The sequence below is a fragment of the Alexandromys fortis genome, unplaced genomic scaffold, assembly GCF_014885135.2.
Source record: "Alexandromys fortis isolate MF-2015 unplaced genomic scaffold, M_Fortis_MF-2015_v1.1 scaffold_212, whole genome shotgun sequence".
Lineage (NCBI taxonomy): Eukaryota > Metazoa > Chordata > Mammalia > Rodentia > Cricetidae > Alexandromys > Alexandromys fortis.
Window position 1 is genome coordinate 1,086,364 of NW_026068091.1, and position 19,856 is coordinate 1,106,219.

Below are 19,856 nucleotides of genomic sequence, written 5' to 3' on the forward strand. Positions count from 1 at the left end.
AACCCGATCGTCAAGGGAGGAGAGGAAGTGTGTCTCTCGCGGCGCTCCAATTAGGTGGCTGCCTCTTGCGTCATTTGAAAGCGACAGTGACAGATGAAACGTCATCCAAGAGCGCCAAGCTCTAAATAAAGGTAAAAACGTGCCGGATCCGGAGGACTCCAAGGAGTCCCCATGGCCCTGTGCGCGCTCACTAGTGCTCTGCGCTCTCTGAGCCTGGCATCCCCGGTCATTACCGCCCGGACTCCAACTCTGCTCCCGGCTGCCCAGGTAATCCGCTTACCTGGTAACGTCACGATTACGTGACCTTGGGTAAACTCGCCTCGTCCTGTGCTCTTTCTAAGTGTGCTCTCTCAGAGGGCTGATTCGTCAGGCTAGATACTGGCTTGTAAGTGCTTTTGCACGTCTCTGCTACACAGGTAGCAGTACTAACGCCATGCGCCTACTGTAAACCAGGCAAAATAGACGGCGGCAATGAACGAGCTCCTGTCAGCCAAGCTATTATGCCCATTTTGCAGATGAGAAAACTGGTCAGCAGTCTAAGGTCATACACCTTTTGGGGCTAGATTGGGTTCAGAGCTTGCTTTTGGTTTTGTCATGGTGCTGGGAATTAAACCTAGGACCTCGGTCATGCTGCGCACTCCCACCCCAAAGCCAGTGCTCTTGACCACTCTGATGTAACGATGGCTTGTCGCTGAGATTAGAGAAGGCAGAGTTTGGAATAGTAATGGGCCATGGTGAACCACAGAAAAGGAATTACGATCTTGCTTTTCTGAAGTTCCCAGGCTGAGTGTAGCAGAATTGGGCAAATGTATATTTGATATTGCAAACTAAACCAAACTGCTCCGAAGCCTTGGGACTACAGGAGGTGGAAAAGCAAAGTCATATGTGGCACTCAGGGAGTGATGCAGAGGGCGGGAGGTACTGATGGTGGCATATAGGTGTGTGGCATTCACCAGCTCTGCAGAAGGGAAGTCTTTAGGGAAGAAAAGGTTTCCTGACAAAAGCTTGAAACAGACTGGAAGATGATGAAAGGGGGACCATCACATTGAAGAAATATCTCAGAGGGAGAGAACCAAATGATTACTGCTCAACACCCACACACCTGGATAAACACATGCTTCTGGGAGGAAGTGGCCTACAGCTAACTTTGGTCTGCCTGAAGAGATCGTTTCTTATCCCTAGACGCTGAGCAATGCTCTTCAGCAGCCCTCGGTCATGGCGTTGCCCTCTCAGCGCTCGGTGCATACATCTGTGGACCTTAATGCCAAGTTTGTGTCCTGGAAAAGTCGTACCAAGTACACAGTCAAACCTGTGAAGATGAGGAAGTCTGGGGGTCGAGACCATACAGGTGGGAGAAAGGGGGAAGTGCACTAGGATCCTGGGTGTGTATAGTAGTACCCTACAGCTTGTAACATGTCAGACATACAATCAGAAAGTATTCATTGCGGTGCTTCTCCTTATGTGGTTCATTACTGAAAAACAGATCACATAGAAACAGTGAACTCGCTCTACCCAGAAGGCGCCATGGTGTTTTAACATTCCCAAAATTCGTAACAGTTGAAATTATGTGAGTCCAATGTATATCCTTCTCAGTAAACTTACTGAACTCAGCAACTTGAGAAGACTATACAGTTTCAGTCATTATATTTTTATTGAGTCATGTGCTGCCCCATCCCTTTTGCAAGGATGTTGTGGCTCCCATCTACCCACATGCTGTAGGTCAAACATGGGGCCTCGGTGCTTACAGGCAAGCTCTCCAGCACTGATCTACACGCAGCCTTTGTCATTTCTGTTTGTGATATAATGTTGAGGAGTACTACTGTTTAGTCTGGACGAGGCCTGTTAATACTGAAAGCTGAACTGTCTTGACTCTAGGCCGCATCCGAGTACATGGTATTGGTGGGGGCCACAAACAAAATTACAGAATGATTGACTTCCTGCGGTTCCGGCCGGAGAAGGAGAGCAAACCAGAACCCTTTGAGGAGAAGGTTGTCGTCGTCCGCTACGATCCATGCAGGCAAGTTTGGGGTGTGAGGCGGTGGTGGTGTGGTCTGAACTGTCATTGGTGTCGTCTCAGAAAGCAGGGGCGTTCTTGATGGTCCACTTATTTGCCCATCATCCTGAGCAGATCTGCAGACATAGCCCTGGTAGCTGGGGGCAGCCGGAAACGCTGGATCATTGCCACAGAAAACATGAAGGCAGGAGATACAATCCTGAACTCTAACCACATAGGCAGAATGGCAGGTGAGAGATGACTGCTAGATGCCTGGGGTAGAGCTGCAGATGGTCTAGTGCTAATGAGATTCTCTCTTGCAGTGGCAGCTCAGGAGGGCAATGCATATCCTCTTGGGGCATTGCCTGTGGGGACCCTCATCAACAACGTGGAAAGTGAGCCTGGCCGAGGAGCACAGTATATCCGAGCTGCAGGTATGGGAAAAGAATCTACCCACGTCCCAGACCCGGGGGTACCTGATATCACTGTCTTCAAACCCTTAGGACCACAAGGAACAAGAGAATGAATATGTGGAATATGTGCTTTGGGTTTTTTTTTTAAGATTTATTTATTTATTATATATATTATATTCTGCGCCAGATCTCATTACAGATGGTTGTGAGCCGCCATGTGGTTGCTGGGAATTGAACTCAGGACCTTTGGAAGAGCAGGCAGTGCTCCTAACCTCTGAGCCATCTCTCCAGCCCTGGGTTTTTTGTTTAGTTCGGTTTGGTATTTTGGGGGTTTTGGTTGGTTGGTTGGTTGTTTTTGCTTTGTTTTGTTTTGGGTTTTTTTTTTTTTTTTTTTTTTTTTTAGGTAGCTTTGGAGACTGTCCTAAACTCAGTCTATGGACCACACTGGCCTGGAACTCACAAGAGATTCGCCTGCCTGCCTCTCCAGTGCTGAGATTAAAAGCAGGCACCAACGCCACCCTGCTGTGCTTTGTTTTAACCTAAATCTTAGCGTGTGGTCCTCTGTGTGTCAGGCGCTCCTGAAGGGCAAAGGGCAGCCTGTGGCCTAGATCCCCATGGGAACCTCCCTCCCATGTGGAGGTAAAGCTGCTTCCTCCTTCCCTAGGGACCTGTGGTGTGCTGCTTCGGAAGGTGAATGGAACAGCCATTATCCAGCTGCCCTCTAAGAGGCAAATGCAGGTATCTGCAGGCACAAGTGGGAGGGGTCAGCAAAGAAGGAATTTTTGGAATGTGCCTCACCAGCTCCCACGTGTCTGAGATGCCAGGAACTGCCTCCAGCTGTGTCTGTGCAGTTTGGCACCTGACTAAGCATGCCTTGTCAGGTTGGCACCTTAGTGCAGTAAGTCAAAATGCCATTTCCCAGCTGGGCATGGTAGTACATGCCTGTAATCCCAGCGTTCCAGACTGAGTCAAAAGAATCAAGCCACCTGGCCTGCATGAGACCTTTTCAGGAAACCAGGAAAAGATAGATGTGGGTTGAACAGTCGGGTTGGAACTGGTTTATAATTTCATCGATTTTGTTGAGTTCTGGGCCAGCCTGGTCTACATAGCAAGTGCCAGAACAGCCAGAGCTAGATGCCAAGACCCTGACTCCAAAAGAAAACCTCAGAAACAAACAAAAAAGGATGGAGTCCTTTTCTTTTACTACTCAGTCCATCCTGCTAGAGCCACACTTGTATTCTCTGTTGTTTTCTCTGTTTTCTCCCATCCCTCGCTGAGTGTAAGAAGCCAGCAAGCAGAGTTGTACTCCCATCAGTGCTATGCCCGCCTCTTGTCCTGCACCACGGTGCATTCTCATATGCTTCTCTCGTCAGGTGCTGGAGACATGCATTGCAACTGTAGGCCGAGTTTCCAACGTTAATCATAACCAGCGGATCATCGGCAAGGCAGGACGGAATCGCTGGCTGGGCAAGAGGCCTAACAGTGGGCTATGGCAACGCAAGGGAGGCTGGGCTGGCCGAAAGATTCGGCCACTGCCCCCAATGAAGAGCTACGTGAAGCTGCCCTCTGTCGCTGCCCAAAGCTGACACCCCTGGACTCTAATAAAATGCCCCTTGTTTTTAATCTGTTACTTCCTTTTCACTTTTTGAGGGCGGGTACAGACTGGACGAGTAAACAAGGACTGAGGATAGATATAGAAGACAGCATGGGGAGGGGGTAGAAATGACCTCGCAAGGTCCTTTCCAGTTCTGGCTTTGGGAAATAGGAAAGTACTTCCGGCAGCAGGAAGGAGGACCAAAAGGAAGAGGAAAGGGCGGTGCGGGGTTGGAGGGCCGCGGCGTCGAGGTGGCACCCGCAGCTCCGCCCGCCGCCGGCCCCAGGCCCCGGGCCTCCAGCTCCGGGCTTTCCTCTAAGTCTGGCGGAAACGCCTGCGCGCCCTAGCCGGGACCAGACTCCGCCCTGCAAGCAGTGCGCCCGCGCCGCTGCGAAGTCCCCGCAGGCCCCGCCCTCTGCCCGCCTGCCTCCTGCAGAGGCACGCCCCCTCCTCTGCGCCTAGACCCCTTCAGGGGGCCCAGGCGGGGCCCAAACCTTCGCCAGCGCTGCAGCCGCCATCGTGTGCCGTGCGTCCCTAGCTCTGCAAAGGACAGGCCTCGCGCCAGGATCCCGGCGGACTTCTGAGGTGGCCAGAGCCCCACCGCGGCCCCTGCCCCTATTCTGGGCTTCCGATCGCTCGCCCGCGGAGCCTCTCGTCCCTTTCTCCACCATGCTTTAGGACTCTCCTGTATTGGGCCTAACCCCCACCCCCACCCCATCCTATCCCGCCGCGACCGCTCCCGATCTTATCCACCAAGCCCCGTGCCCCTTACCCATCGGACCCCAGGTGCACCTTTCCCCTGACCTCGCGTCTTTCCCCAGTCCCTTTCTGCAGTTACTGTGTTCATGGATGTCTCCATTCCTACCCCTTCTCCCAGTCCATCATGCTTTGCTGATGGCTACTTCACCGTCAGTGCTCTCGCCTTTGAGATTCACAACACAGTGCTTAAATTTAGAGATTGCATTCCACTCTGACTCAAACCTGTGCCTTCACACACCCCTTTCTCTAGGCTACCTTGATCTGTCCCAGGATGTTGGGCTTCTTTTGTAAATCCAACATCGCCCTATGCCATTGCCCCTCCGGTTATTCCTCCGAACCAACCCACTCGAAGCCGAGATTTGTTCTTGAAGAACAATCTCCGCAGTGTTCTGCCCAGTCCTGGTCTCACCCAGCCTGAAGCAGGCCCAGCCTTACCCCACCCATGCTAACAGCTGTTGCTTCATTTGCTCCTCAACTCCTGGAAGCCCTTGGCTTTCTGACCTCCGGTCTCACTCTAGCTTGCCTTTTCTCCTTTCCTTGTGTGTCTCAGGTGCCAGGATGGTGGGTGAACTCCGCTACAGGGAATTCAGGGTGCCCCTGGGACCTGGCTTGCATGCATATCCGGATGAATTGATCCGCCAGCGGGTAGGCCATGATGGGCATCCCGAGTACCAGATCCGCTGGCTCGTCCTCAGGCGCGGAGATGATGGGGACGGGGACTCTAGCCAAGTGGACTGCAAGGCTGAGCACATCTTGCTATGGATGTCTGACGATGAGATCTATGCCAACTGCCACAAGATGCTGGGCGAGGATGGCCAAGTCATCGGACCTTCCCAGGAGTCTGCAGAGGCTGGGACCCTCGACAAATCTGTGCTGGGGGAGATGGAGACAGACGTGAAATCCTTGATTCAGAGGGCCCTTCGTCAGCTGCAGGAGTGTGTGGACACCGTTCCTCCTGCCCCTCTCCTTCACACTGTCCACGTACTCAGTGCTTATGCCAGCATCGAGCCCCTCACTGGAGTCTTCAAAGACCCCAGAGTCCTGGACTTGCTCATGCACATGTTGAGAAGTACAGATTATCAGATCCGCTGGAGTGCAGGCCGGATGATACAAGCCCTGTCCTCCCACGACGCTGGTGAGGGGCAGTTTGGGGAGGAAGGGAGAACAGGCGAGGGTCTGGGTCGGCTCAGGGATTCACAGCACACTATGACAGGAGCTTCTGACCTCATCAGTACGTAAATGGTTCTGTTGCCCTTCATTTTAAGATGGAAGTAAAAAAGTCGGGGGAGGAGTTGGGGGGATGTTCGGGGGGAAGACTGACTAAGCAAGAATGTACTCATTAGCTTTTTATGCAAAAGAAAAACTTAGACTGTTGCATTGTGTGTGTGTGTGAGAGAGAGACAGAGACACAGAGAGAGAGAGAGAGAGAGAGAGAGAGAGAGAGAGAGAGAGAGGAGTGATAGTAAACTTTGGCTCTAAAAGCAAATCAACAAAATATGTCATTCCCGATGAGCGCTGGCAAAGGATTGTTATTAAGTAGAAAACTAGCGAGCTTAGGGCGCTGTTTCTGATCGGAGGTGTGGGTTCCAGGGACCCGGACCCAGATCCTTCTGTCATTGAGCCAACAAGAGGCCATTGAAAAACACCTGGATTTTGACAGCCGCTGTGCGCTCCTGGCACTCTTTGCACAGGCTACTCTCGCCGAACACCCCATGTCTTTTGAGGGCGTTCAGTTACCGCAGGTATCTTGTGAGGGTATGGGGTAGTGGGAGCAGCGCACTTGTCACAGAGGATGCTGTGGAAGGAGGGACAACAGATGAAGACATGGATGGGGCTCAAAGTGTATCCTACAGGTCCCAGGACGGTTGCTCTTCTCCCTGGTGAAACGCTACTTGCACGTCACCTTCCTCCTGGACCAGCTGAATGGCACTGCCGGGGAGAAAGGAGCCAAGAACAACTCTGTTCCCAAGGAGTCGAATGCAGGAAGGGGTCGGCTGGAACTGGAATTCAGTATGGCCATGGGCACTCTGATCTCTGAACTGGTGCAGGCCATGCGCTGGGACTGGGCCTCCAGCAGATCAGGGAGGTTGGCACGGTCCCCCTCTTCCATTTTCCAGCCTCAGCCCACAGATGCCAGCTCAGAGTTCTCCCGCCCCCACACCCAGCTTATCAGGAGGTCAAGGCGGTTTCGCCCCCGCACTGAGTTTGCAAGTGGCAACACCTATGCCTTGTATGTGCGGGACATGCTGCAGCCTGGGATGCGGGTACGGATGCTGGATAATTATGAAGAGATCACCGCCGGGGATGAGGGCGAGTTCCGACAGAGCAACAGCGGTGTGCCCCCTGTGCAGGTGAGGCTTCCCCGTAGTGGGACGAAAGGTTTACTCTGGGTAGGGCATAGCTTCTGTTCAGGGGGCTCTTATAAGCTAGCTCAGTTAAGATCTAAAGGGCAAAGGGGTCAACAGTTGAAAGGGAGTGCTACTTGGAGAGCTTGGGATATGTGGGTATAGGAGGTTCAGACCCAGGAAGAAGCTGATAGGTCAGAATCAGGAAGATAAGCCATTTGGGGCTAGATGGAGGCATAGAGTCATGTTGTACCAGAGAGGAGCCAGGCACGGAAGCACAGGTCTGTAATCCCAGTACTGGGAAAGTAGAGGCAGGAGGATCAGGAGTTCAAGGCCAGCCTTGGCTATAGAGCAGTGTTGATGCCAGTCTGGACTACGTGCGGCCCAGTCTGAAAGATATATAAAATTAAAATAGATGGAGAATGGGCGCAGAAGAATTGAGGCTGTCTATATTCCATATACCAGTGTTTGGCTGTTGCGAGGTGCTTACGCTATGGACTGTGGTTCCCCTTCCCTCTTTTCCCCCCACTCTCCAGGTGTTGTGGGAGTCAACTGGCCGTACCTATTGGGTACACTGGCACATGCTCGAGATCCTGGGCTTTGAGGAAGACATTGAGGTTGTGGTTGAGACTGCTGAGTACCAGGGGGCAGTGGTCAGTGGTGCACTGGGTGTAGGTGAGCTCTGGGAGGGGTCAGTTCTGAGCAGAGAAGCAGCGTTCTAGGTGGGTGGGCAGTGACATGGCCATGCCCCGTTTTCACAGCCCCGCCCTCCAGGCGCTGGAAGCCCATCACTGAGCTCTTTGCTCTGCCTTATGTGGTACCTGAGGAGGAAGACACGGAAGAGAGTGAGCACCTGACCCAGGCTGAGTGGTGGGAGCTCCTCTTTTTCATCAAGAAGTTAAGTGCAGCAGACCGTCAGCAAGTTGTGCAGCTCCTGCAGGACAACGTGGATGGGGAGGTAGGCACTCCTCAGCAGTGTCCCAGCAGGGCTGGAAAAGCTTGGGCGGGGAAGCCGAGGTCAGACAGCATCAGGAAGGCGCAGGGGAGGAGTCCGGAGTGTTCAGAGACAAGTGTTGGCGGGAGCCAGGGCTGAGATTCAGAGTGGCGGAAGTGTGTGTAGAGATCCCCAATTCCTACAGTGTGCCTCTCAGCACCTGTCCCTTCAGCGGCCTGCAGGGTGACTTTCTCCCCGTAGCATATTCTGCACGATGAGATCCTACCTGAGCTGACCGTACCCATTGAGCTGGCCCAGGACCTTCTGCTCTCTCTGCCTCAGCAACTTGATGACAGTGCCCTGAGGGACCTGTTCAACTGCTACATCTACAGAAAGTATGGCCCTGAAGCCCTGGCAGGGCAGCTAGGTTACCCATATCTGCTAGATGCCCAGCAAGATGTATTCCTGTTCAAAGCGGAGGCCCGGCCTCAGGGATCTGAAGGTGCGGCTAGTGCAGAAGGTGGGTGCCTTCAGGAAGGTGTCCTCGCAAGGGTGTCTCTGCCAACTGTTGTGCCATCTTGTGTGAAAGACATATCCTACCCAGAATCCCATACGTGCAAATGTGTGTGTATACACAAAAGGACAACTACAGATGTTACTACTCAGCTACCATTTATCTTTCTATTTATTTTAATTTTATTCTAGCCAGGGGTTGGTGGCACGTGCCTTTAGAGGCAGAGGCAAGCAGGTCTCTGAGTTTGAGGCCAGTCTGTTCTACAGAGTGAGTTCCAGAACAGCCAGGGCTACACAGAAACCCTCTCTCAAAAAATACCAAGCAAACAAAAAAATAAAACAAGCCTCATAATATACACTGCGTCTGTTTACGGTGTGCACGCAGTGACCACCACGGCCAGAAGACAGCATCAGATCTCCTGGGGTTCAACAGATGGTTGTGAGCTGCCACATGGGTGCTGGGAATTGAACCTGGATCCTCTGGAAGAACAGCCACATTGATCCATATCTCTCCAGCGCCAACCCCCCCCCCCCCACTTTGTTTTTTCTCTGATTCTTGCCAAATAGGCTAACTGGTCAGCAAAGCCCAGGTGGCACCCATCTCCACCTGTTCAGTCCTAGAATTACAAGCATGAGTTGCCATGTTTTTTCTGTAACATTTTATTCATGGTTATATGTATATGTGGGGGTATACATGTGTGCACAGATATCCTAGGAGTCAAATGAGGGTGTCGGATACTTGGAGCTGGAGTTACATGTGGTCACGAGCTGCCTGACACGGGTACTGGGAACTGGCCAATTTTTACCACACTCCTTTTCCTGTAGCCAAAGAACCCCCATCTCAGAGTGCCAGCCCTGCCCTGCAGCATCTGGTGGAGGGTTTGGGCCCATCCGGGAAGGTCCTTGTGAATCTGGAGAGAGCCCTGAGCTCTGAGACTCCCCAGGAAGACGAGGTCAAACCATGCCTGCTGCAGCTTCAGCGGCAGCCGCAGCCCTTCCTGACGCTGATGCAGAGCCTGGACACTCCGGCCACCAACAAGGCCTTGCACTTGGCTGTGCTGAGGTGAGGGGCTTAGCGGGGCAGGTTTGGGAACAGGAGCCCCTCGGCCGCTTCTTATCTCTGTGCTTTCTCACTCCTGTTTCCCTCAGAATCCTGACGAAGCTGGTGAGGTTCCCTGAGGCCCTGCTGCTACCCTGGCATGAGGCCATGGACGCCTGCATGGCCTGCCTTCGGTCCCCCAATACTGACCGGGAGGTAAGCCTGTCCCACTCTGGAGAGGTCTGGAGGGGAAGACAGCAGTGAGGCCGATGTCCTGGGCGAGGCCTGGGGGCACAACAGAGCCTTTGTGCTCTTGGGTTAAGTTTTGCTTTTAAAATGAAATTTTATCTTTTTAAATAGGTAATACATTCACAAAGCTCACAAATCAAAATCAAACAAGGTATTCATTGAGAATGCTGACTGTCTACCTAATTTCCGTTTCCTCTGTGTCCCCCACCACACTCCTGCTGGTAACACACCTGTATTAATCTGTACGCCCATCCTGTGCTTCCTTGTGCAAACAGAAACAAGAGCTCCAGCGGCTCCTTTAGAGGAAGGGGAGGGGGCTGGAGAGATGGCTCATAGGTTGAGAGCACTTGTTGCTTTTGTGGAGGACCCAGGTTCAGTTCCCAGCACCAACATGGCAGTTCACAACCATCTGTAACTCCAGTTCCACGGGACCAGACACACACGGAGTAATATATACACTCAGGCAAACCGTCACACACATAAATAAACTTTTAAAAGAGGAAGGGGAGTGAAGGAGGCAGAATTTTCTACAGGAAGTTCTGGGTATAGAAGACTTCAGCAGGTTAGAGGTCGGGGTGTTAGTGAGTGCCCCAAGTTTTCCAAGCCACAATTACTGCAGGTCCACAAGTTCAGGCCTTCTCTGTTTCCTTCCAGGCCCCTAAAGCATCCGGGCTTTAGGGATGCTTTAAAGTTCTTGGGAGCCACACCTAAATCAAAAGAACCTAGGGTTCTCCGGACCTGTTCCCCACATACTCACTGGGCCAGAACGGGGAGGGGAGGGGGTGAGCAGGCTCTTTCCCCAGGTTCGTAACTTGATTCTTTAACTCCACCTGACTTTGGTGCCTCTCCTGTCTTGTCACTTTCTGCCACACTCGGCCTTGCTCAGCCCCTGGCACAGAGTGAGCGTGTACCACCGCAGCTGTCCATGTAGCCCACACTCCCCTCTTCATCCTCTGCTCCCTCGCACCCCTCCCAGGTACTCCAAGAACTCATCTTTTTCCTGCACCGCCTGACCTCGGCGAGCCGGGACTACGCGGTGATACTAAACCAGCTGGGAGCCAGAGACGCCATCTCCAAGGCCCTGGAGAAGCACCTGGGGAAACTGGAGTTGGCTCAGGAGCTGCGGGACATGGTGTTCAAGTGTGAGAAGCATGCCCACCTCTACCGGAAACTCACCACCAACATCCTGGGTGGCTGTATCCAGGTCAGGAGAAAGGGCAGGGTGAGGTCGTGGTTCTGAGCTGCAGAAGAACGTGGATCCTGAGCAGTGGCGGGGGAGGGGAGGAAATAGAAAGAGGCTTGAGCAAGCCTGGGGACATCAGTTCCCTTACTGTTTCACCTTTCCTCCATCTGCGTTTGCGTGAGTCTTGTGTCCCTCCATGCACCCACCTTTCTCTGCTGTTCCGGCTCCAGATGGTCCTGGGCCAGATTGAAGACCACAGACGAACCCACCGGCCCATCCAAATCCCTTTCTTTGATGTGTTCCTCAGATATCTGTGCCAGGGTTAGTGTCTGTCTCTGAACTGCTTAACGTCAGCCATGTTCCCCTCTATACCGACCTGACTGAGACCTTCACCCCTTCCCACTTCTTCCTAGGCTCCAGTGAGGAAAGAAAGAAAGACAAGTACTGGGAGAAAATGGAGGTGTCCTCCAACCCTCACCGGGCCAGCAAGCTGATAGACCGCAACCCCAAGACCTACTGGGAGTCCAGCGGCAGTGCCGGCTCCCACTCCATCACCTTGCACATGCGCCAAGGTGTCCTCATCAGGTAGTGAGCGAGCTCCCACGCAAAACCCTCCTGCCAGAGCCACTTGGGCCTGAGTGCAGACATGACAGGATCCAGTTCCCATCGGTTCTTCTTCCCCCCTCCCAGGCAGCTGACTCTCCTGGTGGCTGGTGAGGACTCCAGCTACATGCCAGCCTTGGTGGTGGTGTGCGGGGGTGACAGCATCAACTCCGTTAACACGGAACTCAATGCGGTAGGGATCCCTATGCCATTGGCCCACCCTTTGCAGGATCTCTCCTCCTGCCCCATTCCAAACTCCTAACTCCTCCCACCCATCACGCGCCACAGGCAAACTAGAGTCTGGCATCCTTGCGCCTGTGTGGTGGGAGTGGCTTAAAGCCTCTCTGTCAGGAGCCCGTGTCCCCGGGTGGAGAAGGGACTGATCTGGCAAGAGGGTAGAGCTGATGTGGTTGTTCTTAGCAGTTTCATCTACACACATGAAGGTGACAGCCCTCTCTGCCACTCACCAGGTGAACGTGATGCCCTATGCCAGCCGGGTAATCCTTCTGGAGAACTTGACACGGTTCTGGCCCATCATCCAGATCCGCATAAAGCGCTGTCAGCAGGTGGGACTGGGAGGTGGGGCGTGGCTCCCGGGTACAGGTCTCTGAGCCCCAGCATACGAGGATAAAACCCAGGTCTCTATCGCCAAACTACCTCACACCAGCCCCGAACCCTGATTCCTCTATAGATCTTGAGCCTGGGTCTGGGGTAGTTCAAGGGGTGAAGCTTGAAGTGTAAGCCACCCAGCCTATCTCAAGGAGGGTGTGGGGCCAGCAAAAACAGGTCTCGTGTGCAACAGGGCGGCATTGACACACGCATCCGGGGACTGGAGGTGCTGGGCCCCAAGCCCACCTTCTGGCCAGTATTTCGGGAGCAGCTGTGCCGGCACACCCGCCTCTTCTACATGGTTCGGGCACAAGCATGGAGCCAGGACATAGCAGAGGACCGCCGGAGCCTCCTGCACCTGAGTTCTAGGTACGCGAGAGCTTGCATGTCTGTGTGGAAGGTCAGGTTCGGGAAATGAATTGTAGGTGGGGTTCTTAGGATGTCATGAGATAGGTCTAGTCTAGGGCTTGGGATGGTCAAAGCCTTCTGAGGTGTGGGGCTGATGGGAGAGGGACTTCTGAGGGCTGGAGTGGCATCCCCTGGCAGGGCAGGGCTCTTCTGGAATACTGAGTTGGGAGCTGGGCTGGCTGCTAGGATGCACACTGAGTAAGATAAGCCAGAAGGCCTGCACCTCCTTCTTCTCCCCAGACTAAATGGGGCTCTGCGCCAGGAGCAGAATTTTGCAGATCGCTTCCTCCCTGATGACGAGGCCGCCCAAGCACTGGGCAAGACCTGCTGGGAGGCCCTAGTCAGCCCGCTGGTGCAGAACATCACCTCTCCTGGTAACCACCCCACAGTACCGCCCACCGCAGGGCAAACCCTGCTCATCAGCTCCTCCTCGCCAGAGAAACACCTGGCCTCTGCTCTGCCCTTAGGCTGTTGTCACCTTTGTCCCCTTTCTTTCCAGCCAGGACTGCTCCTATTCCCGTGTCCTTCAGTCTGGTTGTTCTTTGTCCCTTGTTCAGCTCAACATCTCCTCTTTCTAGAGACAAGCCATCCTTTGCTTTGTTTTTCCTCAACCTCCAGACGAGGACAGCACCAGCTCTCTGGGGTGGCTGCTGGATCAGTACCTGGAGTGCCGGGACGCCGCCCACAATCCCCAGAGCCGCGCAGCGGCTTTCTCCTCCCGGGTTCGCCGTCTCACCCACTTGCTGGTTCATGTGGAGCCTTGTGAGGCAGCAGCTCCAGTGGTGGCCATCCCTCAGCCCAGTGAGTGCTCGGATTCCAGCAGGAGCCTCCACCCAGCTCATGAGCCCCGAGATTGTCCCCCTTCATGCCTACAAGCTCAGTCTGCCCATCTTCCATTTGCCACCCCATCCAGGAAGGTCACTTTGAGGGACAGCCTGTTGGGAAAATCCTCAGGACTTGTCCTCAGGGAGCTGAGGGTCTGTCAGCCCTGACTCTGCCATTTCTCTGTCTCCGTAGAGGGCAGAAATAGAAGCCATGACTGGAGCTCCTTGGCCACGCGGGGCCTTCCGAGCAGAATCATGAGAAACCTGACCCGCTGCTGGCGGGCTGTGGTGGAGGAACAGGTGGGCCGCAACAAGTGTGGCGTGCGGGGCGCTCTCACAGTCCCATTTTGGCTGCCCCTTCATGCTCCTGCCCCTTCCTTTCAGGTGAACAACTTTCTGACCTCATCCTGGAGGGACGATGACTTTGTGCCGCGCTATTGCGAGCTTTTTTATAAGCTGCAGAAATCGAGCTCTGAACTGTTTGGGCCACGAGCGGCCTTCTTGCTAGCGATGCAGAATGGCTGTGCTGATGCCTTGCTGAGACTCCCATTCCTCAGAGCTGCCCATGTAAGCTCCTCCCTTACTTCACCCGCTTCTCTTCCTCTCAGCTTTCTCCTGCCTCCCCAGAGTGGACCACCTCAGTCTCGATGCTGTGATCAGCAGTAGTTGAATATGGCTATATATTGAAAACTAGGAAAAAATCATTACATGTACCATGTTAAAAGATAGATAGATAGATAGATAGATAGATAGATAGATAGATAGATAGATGAGAGATAGATGATAGATGGATGGATAGATAGGAAGATAGATAGATAGATAGATAGATAGGAAGATAGACAGCTAGACAGGTAGACAGATATAGACAGATAGACAGACAGACAGACAGATAGATGACAGAGTCTCAACTTGTACCTCTGGTTCTGGCTGACCTCCTGGCCTTGAACTCAGAGGTTAGCCTGTCTGTGTATTCCAAGTACTGGAATTAAATGTGTGAGCTACCACACCCAGCATTTTCTTTCTTTTTTTTTTTTAAACATTTATTTATTATGTATACAACATTCTGCCTCCATGTATGCCCACACGCCAGAGGAGGGCACCAGATCTCATTACAGATTGTTGTTAGCCACCGTATGATTGCTGGGAATTGAACTCAGGACCTCTGGAAGAGCAGCCAGGGCTCTTAACCTCTGAGCTATCTCTCCAGCCCCCACACCCAGCATTTTCAAAGGTCCACGTAGCCCAGGATAGCCTTAAATTCACTGTGTAGCCTAAGAATGACTTAGAACCAGGCGGTAGTGGCACACACCTTTAATCCCAGCACTCAGGAGGCAAAGGCAAGCCAGGTCTACAAAGCAGGTGCCAGGACAGACTCCAAAGCTCCACAGAGAAACCCTGTCTCGAAAAACAAACAAAAAGAATGACTTAAAGCCTCTGCTCCTCCTGCTTGTTTGAGTGCTGGAATTTCAGGCCTGGACCGTTACACCTGTGCTTCTTCGTCCTGATTCCCCCCCCCCCCCCAGTACCTCCTAAAAGGAGGTGGATGCTCACCCATTCCTGCCTTCTCCCCTTCTCACTCATCACTGACTCACTCACTCGTGGTTTTCCTGTGCTCTCCACGCAGGTGACTGAGCAGTTTGCTCGGCACATTGACCAGCGGATCCAAGGCAGTCGGATGGGTGGAGCCCGGGGAATGGAGATGCTGGCACAGTTGCAGCGGTGCCTGGAGTCTGTCCTGATTTTCTCTAGCCTGGAGATAGCCACCACCTTTGAGCATTACTACCGGTGAGTTTAGATCCGTTGAGTGGGATGTGGAGGAGGCAGGTTGTCTGCTGGGCGGGAGGGCCTGAGTCTGAGATACAGGCAAGCAAGAGTGAAAACCTGGGCCAAGCTGGCCCCACTGAGACCTGGCCCGACTGTGTGTGCTGCAGGCATTACATGGCTGACCGACTCCTGAGCGTAGGCTCGAGCTGGCTGGAGGGAGCTGTGATGGAGCAGATTGGCCTCTGCTTCCCCAACCGCCTCCCCCAGCTGATGCTGCAGAGCCTGAACATCTCAGAGGAGCTGCAGCGCCAGTTCCACGTCTACCAACTCCAGCAGCTCGATCAGGAGCTCCTGAAGCTGGAAGACACAGAAAAGAAGATACAGGTGTGTTCGGGGAAGGGACGAGCAGGGCGGAGGTAGGAGGAGGCCTTCAGCGCTTGTGAACCTTATTTCCTTTCAGGTGGCCCATGAGGACAGTGGCAAGGAGCAGAAGAGCGAGAAGAAAGACGCAGCTAGGGAGAGAGCAGCTGTGGCTATGGCAGAAGAGGAGGAGGAGGAGGAGGAGGAGGAGGAGGAGGAGGAGGAGGAGGAGGAAGGGGAGGAGGAGCTCTATTATGAAGGGACAATGCCGGAAGTGTGTGTGCTTGTCCTGACTCCACGCTACTGGCCTGTCTCCTCCGTCTGTCACATACTCAATCCTACGACATGCCTGCCCTCGTACCTGAAGGGGACCTTAAACCACTACTCCAACTTCTACAGCAAGAGTAAGCAACTGGGAAGAGGGCTGGGCTTTGGGGACAGGGTGGGCTACTAAAGGGACCTGGAGCTGGGGTAGGAGCTGAAGCTAGAAGCCTGTGTGGCTACAAACATGGCATCCCAGTGTGCCATCGTGGCAGGGGGTACAGGATAGAAGAGAGAAGATTCCCTTATGGGGACAGGATGGATCTGAGGGAAAATGGAGGAGGTTTAAGTTTTAGCTGGAAATGGCGCTGCTGTTGGAATCCAGACCCTAGGAACATCTGTGGGAATTAGGGAGCTAGAGGAAGAAGACTTTTAAGACAGGCCACAAAAAAGGGCTTTAAGAGTGGGTGTGTGGCCAGGCATGGTGGAGTACACCATTAATCCCAGAACTCTGGTGGCAGAATCAAATGGATCTCTTTTTTTTAAAAAATATTTATTTATTATGTATACAATAGTCTATCTGTGTGTATGCTGAAGGCCAGAAGAGGGCACCAGACTTTATTGCAGATGGCTGTGAGCCACCGTGTGGTTGCTGGGAATTGAACTCAGGACCTTTGGAAGAGCAGGCAATGCTCTTAACCACTGAGCCATCTCTCCAGCCCTCAAATGGATCTCTTAAGAGTTTGAGTCTAGCCTGAACTGCGTAGCAAGTTCTGGGCCAGCCAGAGCTACTTAGGAAGACCCCGTCTAAAAGCAGAACATAAGAGTGGGCGTGTGCTCCTCCCGCAAGGTCACATGTACTCAGATGAGACTACACTGGGCAGCAGCAGCAGGTGAAGAGCAGGGATCTCCAGGAGTCGCAGACAAGCGGGACAAGCCTCCCTAACTCGGGGACTTTGTCTCTAAAACAAAGAAACCTGCTTGGCACAGACTGGCATGAACTGGCACCTTGACACTCAGGGCTCTTAAGGGAAGCTGAGATCAGGAGCTACCATTCCCAGAAGGCCTGCCTGGGGTTGCACACTGCAGAGATCAGCAAGGCGAAGCTTGAGTGATGGTGCATGGCCCCTCCCTTCCCTTTCTTCCATCCCCTCCCCTGGCACTTCTCCAGGTCAGAGCCACCCCGTCTCAGAGAAAGGTGAACAGAGACGACTGCAGTGGACCTGGCAGGGCCGGGCAGAAGTGCAGTTTGGTGACCAGCTTCTCCATGTGTCCACAGTGCAGATGTGGCTGCTGCTGTATTTCAACGACGTAAAGGTGGCCTGTCCCGTCTTACTCACTTTGTGCCCCGTCTTCCGTTCCTTTGCCCCCATCGTCCCCAGCTCACCCCTGGGGGAGGCCCTGAGTGCTTCCCACATCTTCTCAGGTGTTGTCTGTGGAGAGCCTGCTGGCGCTCTCGGAGCTCCCTCCAGATGTGCTTCATCGGGCAATTGGGTCCCTCACCTCCTCAAGAGGCCCCTTGGACCTTCAGGAGCAGAAAGACGTACCAGGAGGTATGCACTCGGGGGCCAAGGAGACTGCTCTGAGCCAGGGGCAGGCTTCTCAGGGCCCTCCCCAACCAAGTGACCAATGTTTATTTCAGGAGTGCTCAAGATTCGAGACGACAGTGAGGAACCCAGGCCAAGGAGGGGCAATGTGTGGCTCATCCCACCTCAGACGTACCTGAGAGCTGAAGATGAAGAGGGCCGGAACTTGGAGAAGAGACGGAATCTTCTAAATTGCCTTGTTGTCCGAATCCTCAAGGCTCATGGGGATGAGGGCTTGCACATCGACCAGCTTGTCTGTCTGGTAAGCAGGGTGGGTATGGCCATGAGGTGCCACCCTTGATCTGCTAGTGACTGGCACGGAGGACAGACAGCTCTGTGGTTTTGACCTGTTACTTCCTCTCTGATCTTAGGTACTGGAAGCCTGGCAGAAAGGCCCATGTCCTCCCAGGGGCTTGGTCAGTAGCCTTGGCAAGGGAGCTGTGTGCAGCAGCACAGATGTCCTCTCCTGCATCCTGCACCTCCTGGGCAAGGGCACACTGAGACGCCATGACGACCGGCCACAGAGGCTGTTCTATGCGGTCCCTACAACTGTGATGGAGCCACACACCGAGTCCCTGAACCCTGGCTCATCAGGCCCCAATCCACCCCTCACCTTCCACACCCTGCAAATCCGCTCCCGGGGAGTCCCTTATGCTTCCTGCACTGGTACCCAGAGCTTCTCTACGTTCCGGTAGCCTTGGCGATGGGGTCCAGAGTAGGTAAGGCTGGGCTTTCTACAGAAAATAAAACCTGGGAATTTGATGATCTGACTTGTGTGGTGACTGGGAGAGGCAGTGAACAGGGGTGTCTGGTTGATGGGAGGAAGTCCTCCGGCATTCAGGCAGTATTCTGACGAATCAGGAGTCACCTTAACAGGTGAGGAAGGTGGATTGGAGAGCAAAGGAAGTTATCAGGCATATCAGGGAGGGAGAATTGAACAGCCAAGAATGGATCTCCATTCCTGCTCAGAGGGTATGGTCAGACAGATACTGACTGACAGGTTAGACACCCAAGCCCACTAGGCCACATGGTTTGTAATTTGGGCAGGTTACCAAATAAGGCTCCATTTCCTCATCTGTGGAGCTGGAGAGGAGTGGCTAAGGGACCTTGGCAAGTAACAGATGGAACCTTTAACACAAGGAAGGGCCCGCCAGCCCGTCCACATCCGCTTTAGCTACTATTTCCCAGGGCCAATACAGCCATTCCCTGAGGGTGACAAGGTAAAAGACCTTTGTGAGTACCCCAAAACTTGACGGCTCAGGACCTGAAAAGAACTGGAGTGTCTCTCTGCTCCTCACAAGCCGTTCTGCGATCGCCCTCTTTACAGGACCCTCCTCCTCCAGTCAAACAGAGCTGCCCAAATGGCTGCCCTTTGGCCCCTGCCACTAGCTAGCCCCCAGGGCAAGCCTGTGCTTCCAGGATTGGCTACCCTGACCACACCCACATTGGACCAGGGAAGAAGTCTAGAAAACCCCCTTGCCAGAGTCAGACCCATTTTAGCAGGGGTACAGAGGAGAAAGCAGTCTCTGGCCCTTAAAGATGGGGGGGGGGGGGCAAGGAAGAGCCAGGTGGTGAGGGGGGCACAAAGGCCAAACAGAAGGATCTGCATGTGACCCAGAACAGACTTGTAATGAAGGCCAGGGTTTGGGAGAGAGTATTCGGAATTAAGAACAAGAAAGGCATGAGGGTGAGGGCTGAGCTCTAGCAGACAGAGGGCTATCTTGCTTTGCTGCCCTGGTCCCGTGATAGCTCTGGTCTGTTAGCCCATGACTGTCCAGAAAGGCCAGAACATTATTGGGTTCAGGGTACGTGGGGTTATTGTCATTTATCACCTGGTAGCCTTCCTCCATAGCAGAGATCATGCCTTTTTAAATATATAACATTTTATTTTTATATCCATTGGTGTTTTGCCCACATGTTGTCTGTATGAGGGTGTCAGAAGCCCTGGAAAACTGGAGTTGCAGACAGGTATAAGCTGCCATGTGGGTGCTGAGAATTAAATCCAGGTCCTCTGGAAGAGCAGCCAGTGCTCTGAACTATTGAGCCATCTCTTCAGTCATGATATCATGGCTGTTTAATGGCCCAAGTCATATATAAATATTTTTGTTTGTTTGTTTGTTTTTGGACACAACTTTGCAGTGTTAGCCCAGGCTGCCCTAGAACTTACATACCCTAGGCTAACCTCAAACTCAGCCTCCCAAGTGCTGAGATTACAAGAGTATGGGGCACACCCAGAGTATGCACCTCAGCTAATGGCCAAGTGCCAAAGCTTTGTCCCTCTCTGGGCTCCGGTAGCAAGCCTGCACACACTGTCCACAGGCGAGGCTATGCCTCACTTCCCAGCACTGCCACTGCCCCAGGAGCACAGCGCGGCTCACTCACTGCTCATCAGCAGTGGCCACACTCCGTCTAGCAATAT

The 19,856-nt window shown here is 53.4% G+C and overlaps 2 protein-coding genes across 4 annotated transcripts; both read left to right on the forward strand.

Annotated features, from left to right (window-relative positions):
- Window positions 1-37: 37 nt before the first annotated feature.
- On the forward strand, window positions 38-4,029 carry Mrpl2 (mitochondrial ribosomal protein L2). 2 transcript variants are annotated; one of them, XM_050122790.1, is made up of 7 exons: window positions 38-267; window positions 1,183-1,348; window positions 1,876-2,017; window positions 2,129-2,244; window positions 2,317-2,427; window positions 3,071-3,144; window positions 3,780-4,029. In XM_050122790.1, the coding sequence occupies exons 1-7, from the start codon at window positions 172-174 to the stop codon at window positions 3,990-3,992; spliced, it is 918 nt and encodes a 305-aa protein (XP_049978747.1). In that variant the 5' UTR covers window positions 38-171; the 3' UTR covers window positions 3,993-4,029. The 2 variants fall into 2 exon arrangements, with proteins under 2 accessions (XP_049978747.1, XP_049978748.1); XM_050122791.1 differs by lacking the exon at window positions 3,071-3,144.
- Window positions 4,030-4,339: 310 nt separating this feature from the next.
- Window positions 4,340-18,199, forward strand: Cul7 (cullin 7). Of its 2 annotated transcripts, none has more exons than XM_050122863.1 (26): window positions 4,340-4,585; window positions 5,310-5,990; window positions 6,350-6,501; window positions 6,613-7,110; window positions 7,641-7,779; window positions 7,866-8,062; window positions 8,300-8,558; window positions 9,377-9,614; window positions 9,701-9,806; window positions 10,816-11,043; window positions 11,253-11,343; window positions 11,436-11,607; window positions 11,713-11,818; window positions 12,096-12,191; window positions 12,428-12,603; window positions 12,883-13,016; window positions 13,261-13,443; window positions 13,660-13,766; window positions 13,851-14,033; window positions 15,091-15,251; window positions 15,398-15,614; window positions 15,691-15,994; window positions 17,023-17,168; window positions 17,278-17,404; window positions 17,494-17,699; window positions 17,809-18,199. In XM_050122863.1, the coding sequence occupies exons 2-26, from the start codon at window positions 5,318-5,320 to the stop codon at window positions 18,130-18,132; spliced, it is 5,223 nt and encodes a 1,740-aa protein (XP_049978820.1). In that variant the 5' UTR covers window positions 4,340-4,585; window positions 5,310-5,317; the 3' UTR covers window positions 18,133-18,199. The 2 variants fall into 2 exon arrangements, with proteins under 2 accessions (XP_049978820.1, XP_049978821.1); XM_050122864.1 differs by having other exon boundaries at window positions 4,342-4,585; window positions 5,310-5,894.
- The last annotated feature ends 1,657 nt before the right edge of the window (window positions 18,200-19,856 follow it).

Bases quoted from the DNA above. Each gene is read 5' to 3' on its own strand.
- Mrpl2 (XM_050122790.1), top strand. From the start codon at position 172: ATGGCCCTGTGCGCGCTCACTAGTGCTCTGCGCTCTCTGAGCCTGGCA. The intron at 1,349-1,875 runs GTGGGAGAAAGG...TCTTGACTCTAG, and splicing joins TGGGGGTCGAGACCATACAG to GCCGCATCCGAGTACATGGT. The intron at 3,145-3,779 runs GTATCTGCAGGC...TTCTCTCGTCAG, and splicing joins CCTCTAAGAGGCAAATGCAG to GTGCTGGAGACATGCATTGC.
- Cul7 (XM_050122863.1), top strand. From the start codon at position 5,318: ATGGTGGGTGAACTCCGCTACAGGGAATTCAGGGTGCCCCTGGGACCT. The intron at 8,559-9,376 runs GTGGGTGCCTTC...CTTTTCCTGTAG, and splicing joins AGGTGCGGCTAGTGCAGAAG to CCAAAGAACCCCCATCTCAG. The intron at 13,767-13,850 runs GTGGGCCGCAAC...CCTTCCTTTCAG, and splicing joins GGGCTGTGGTGGAGGAACAG to GTGAACAACTTTCTGACCTC.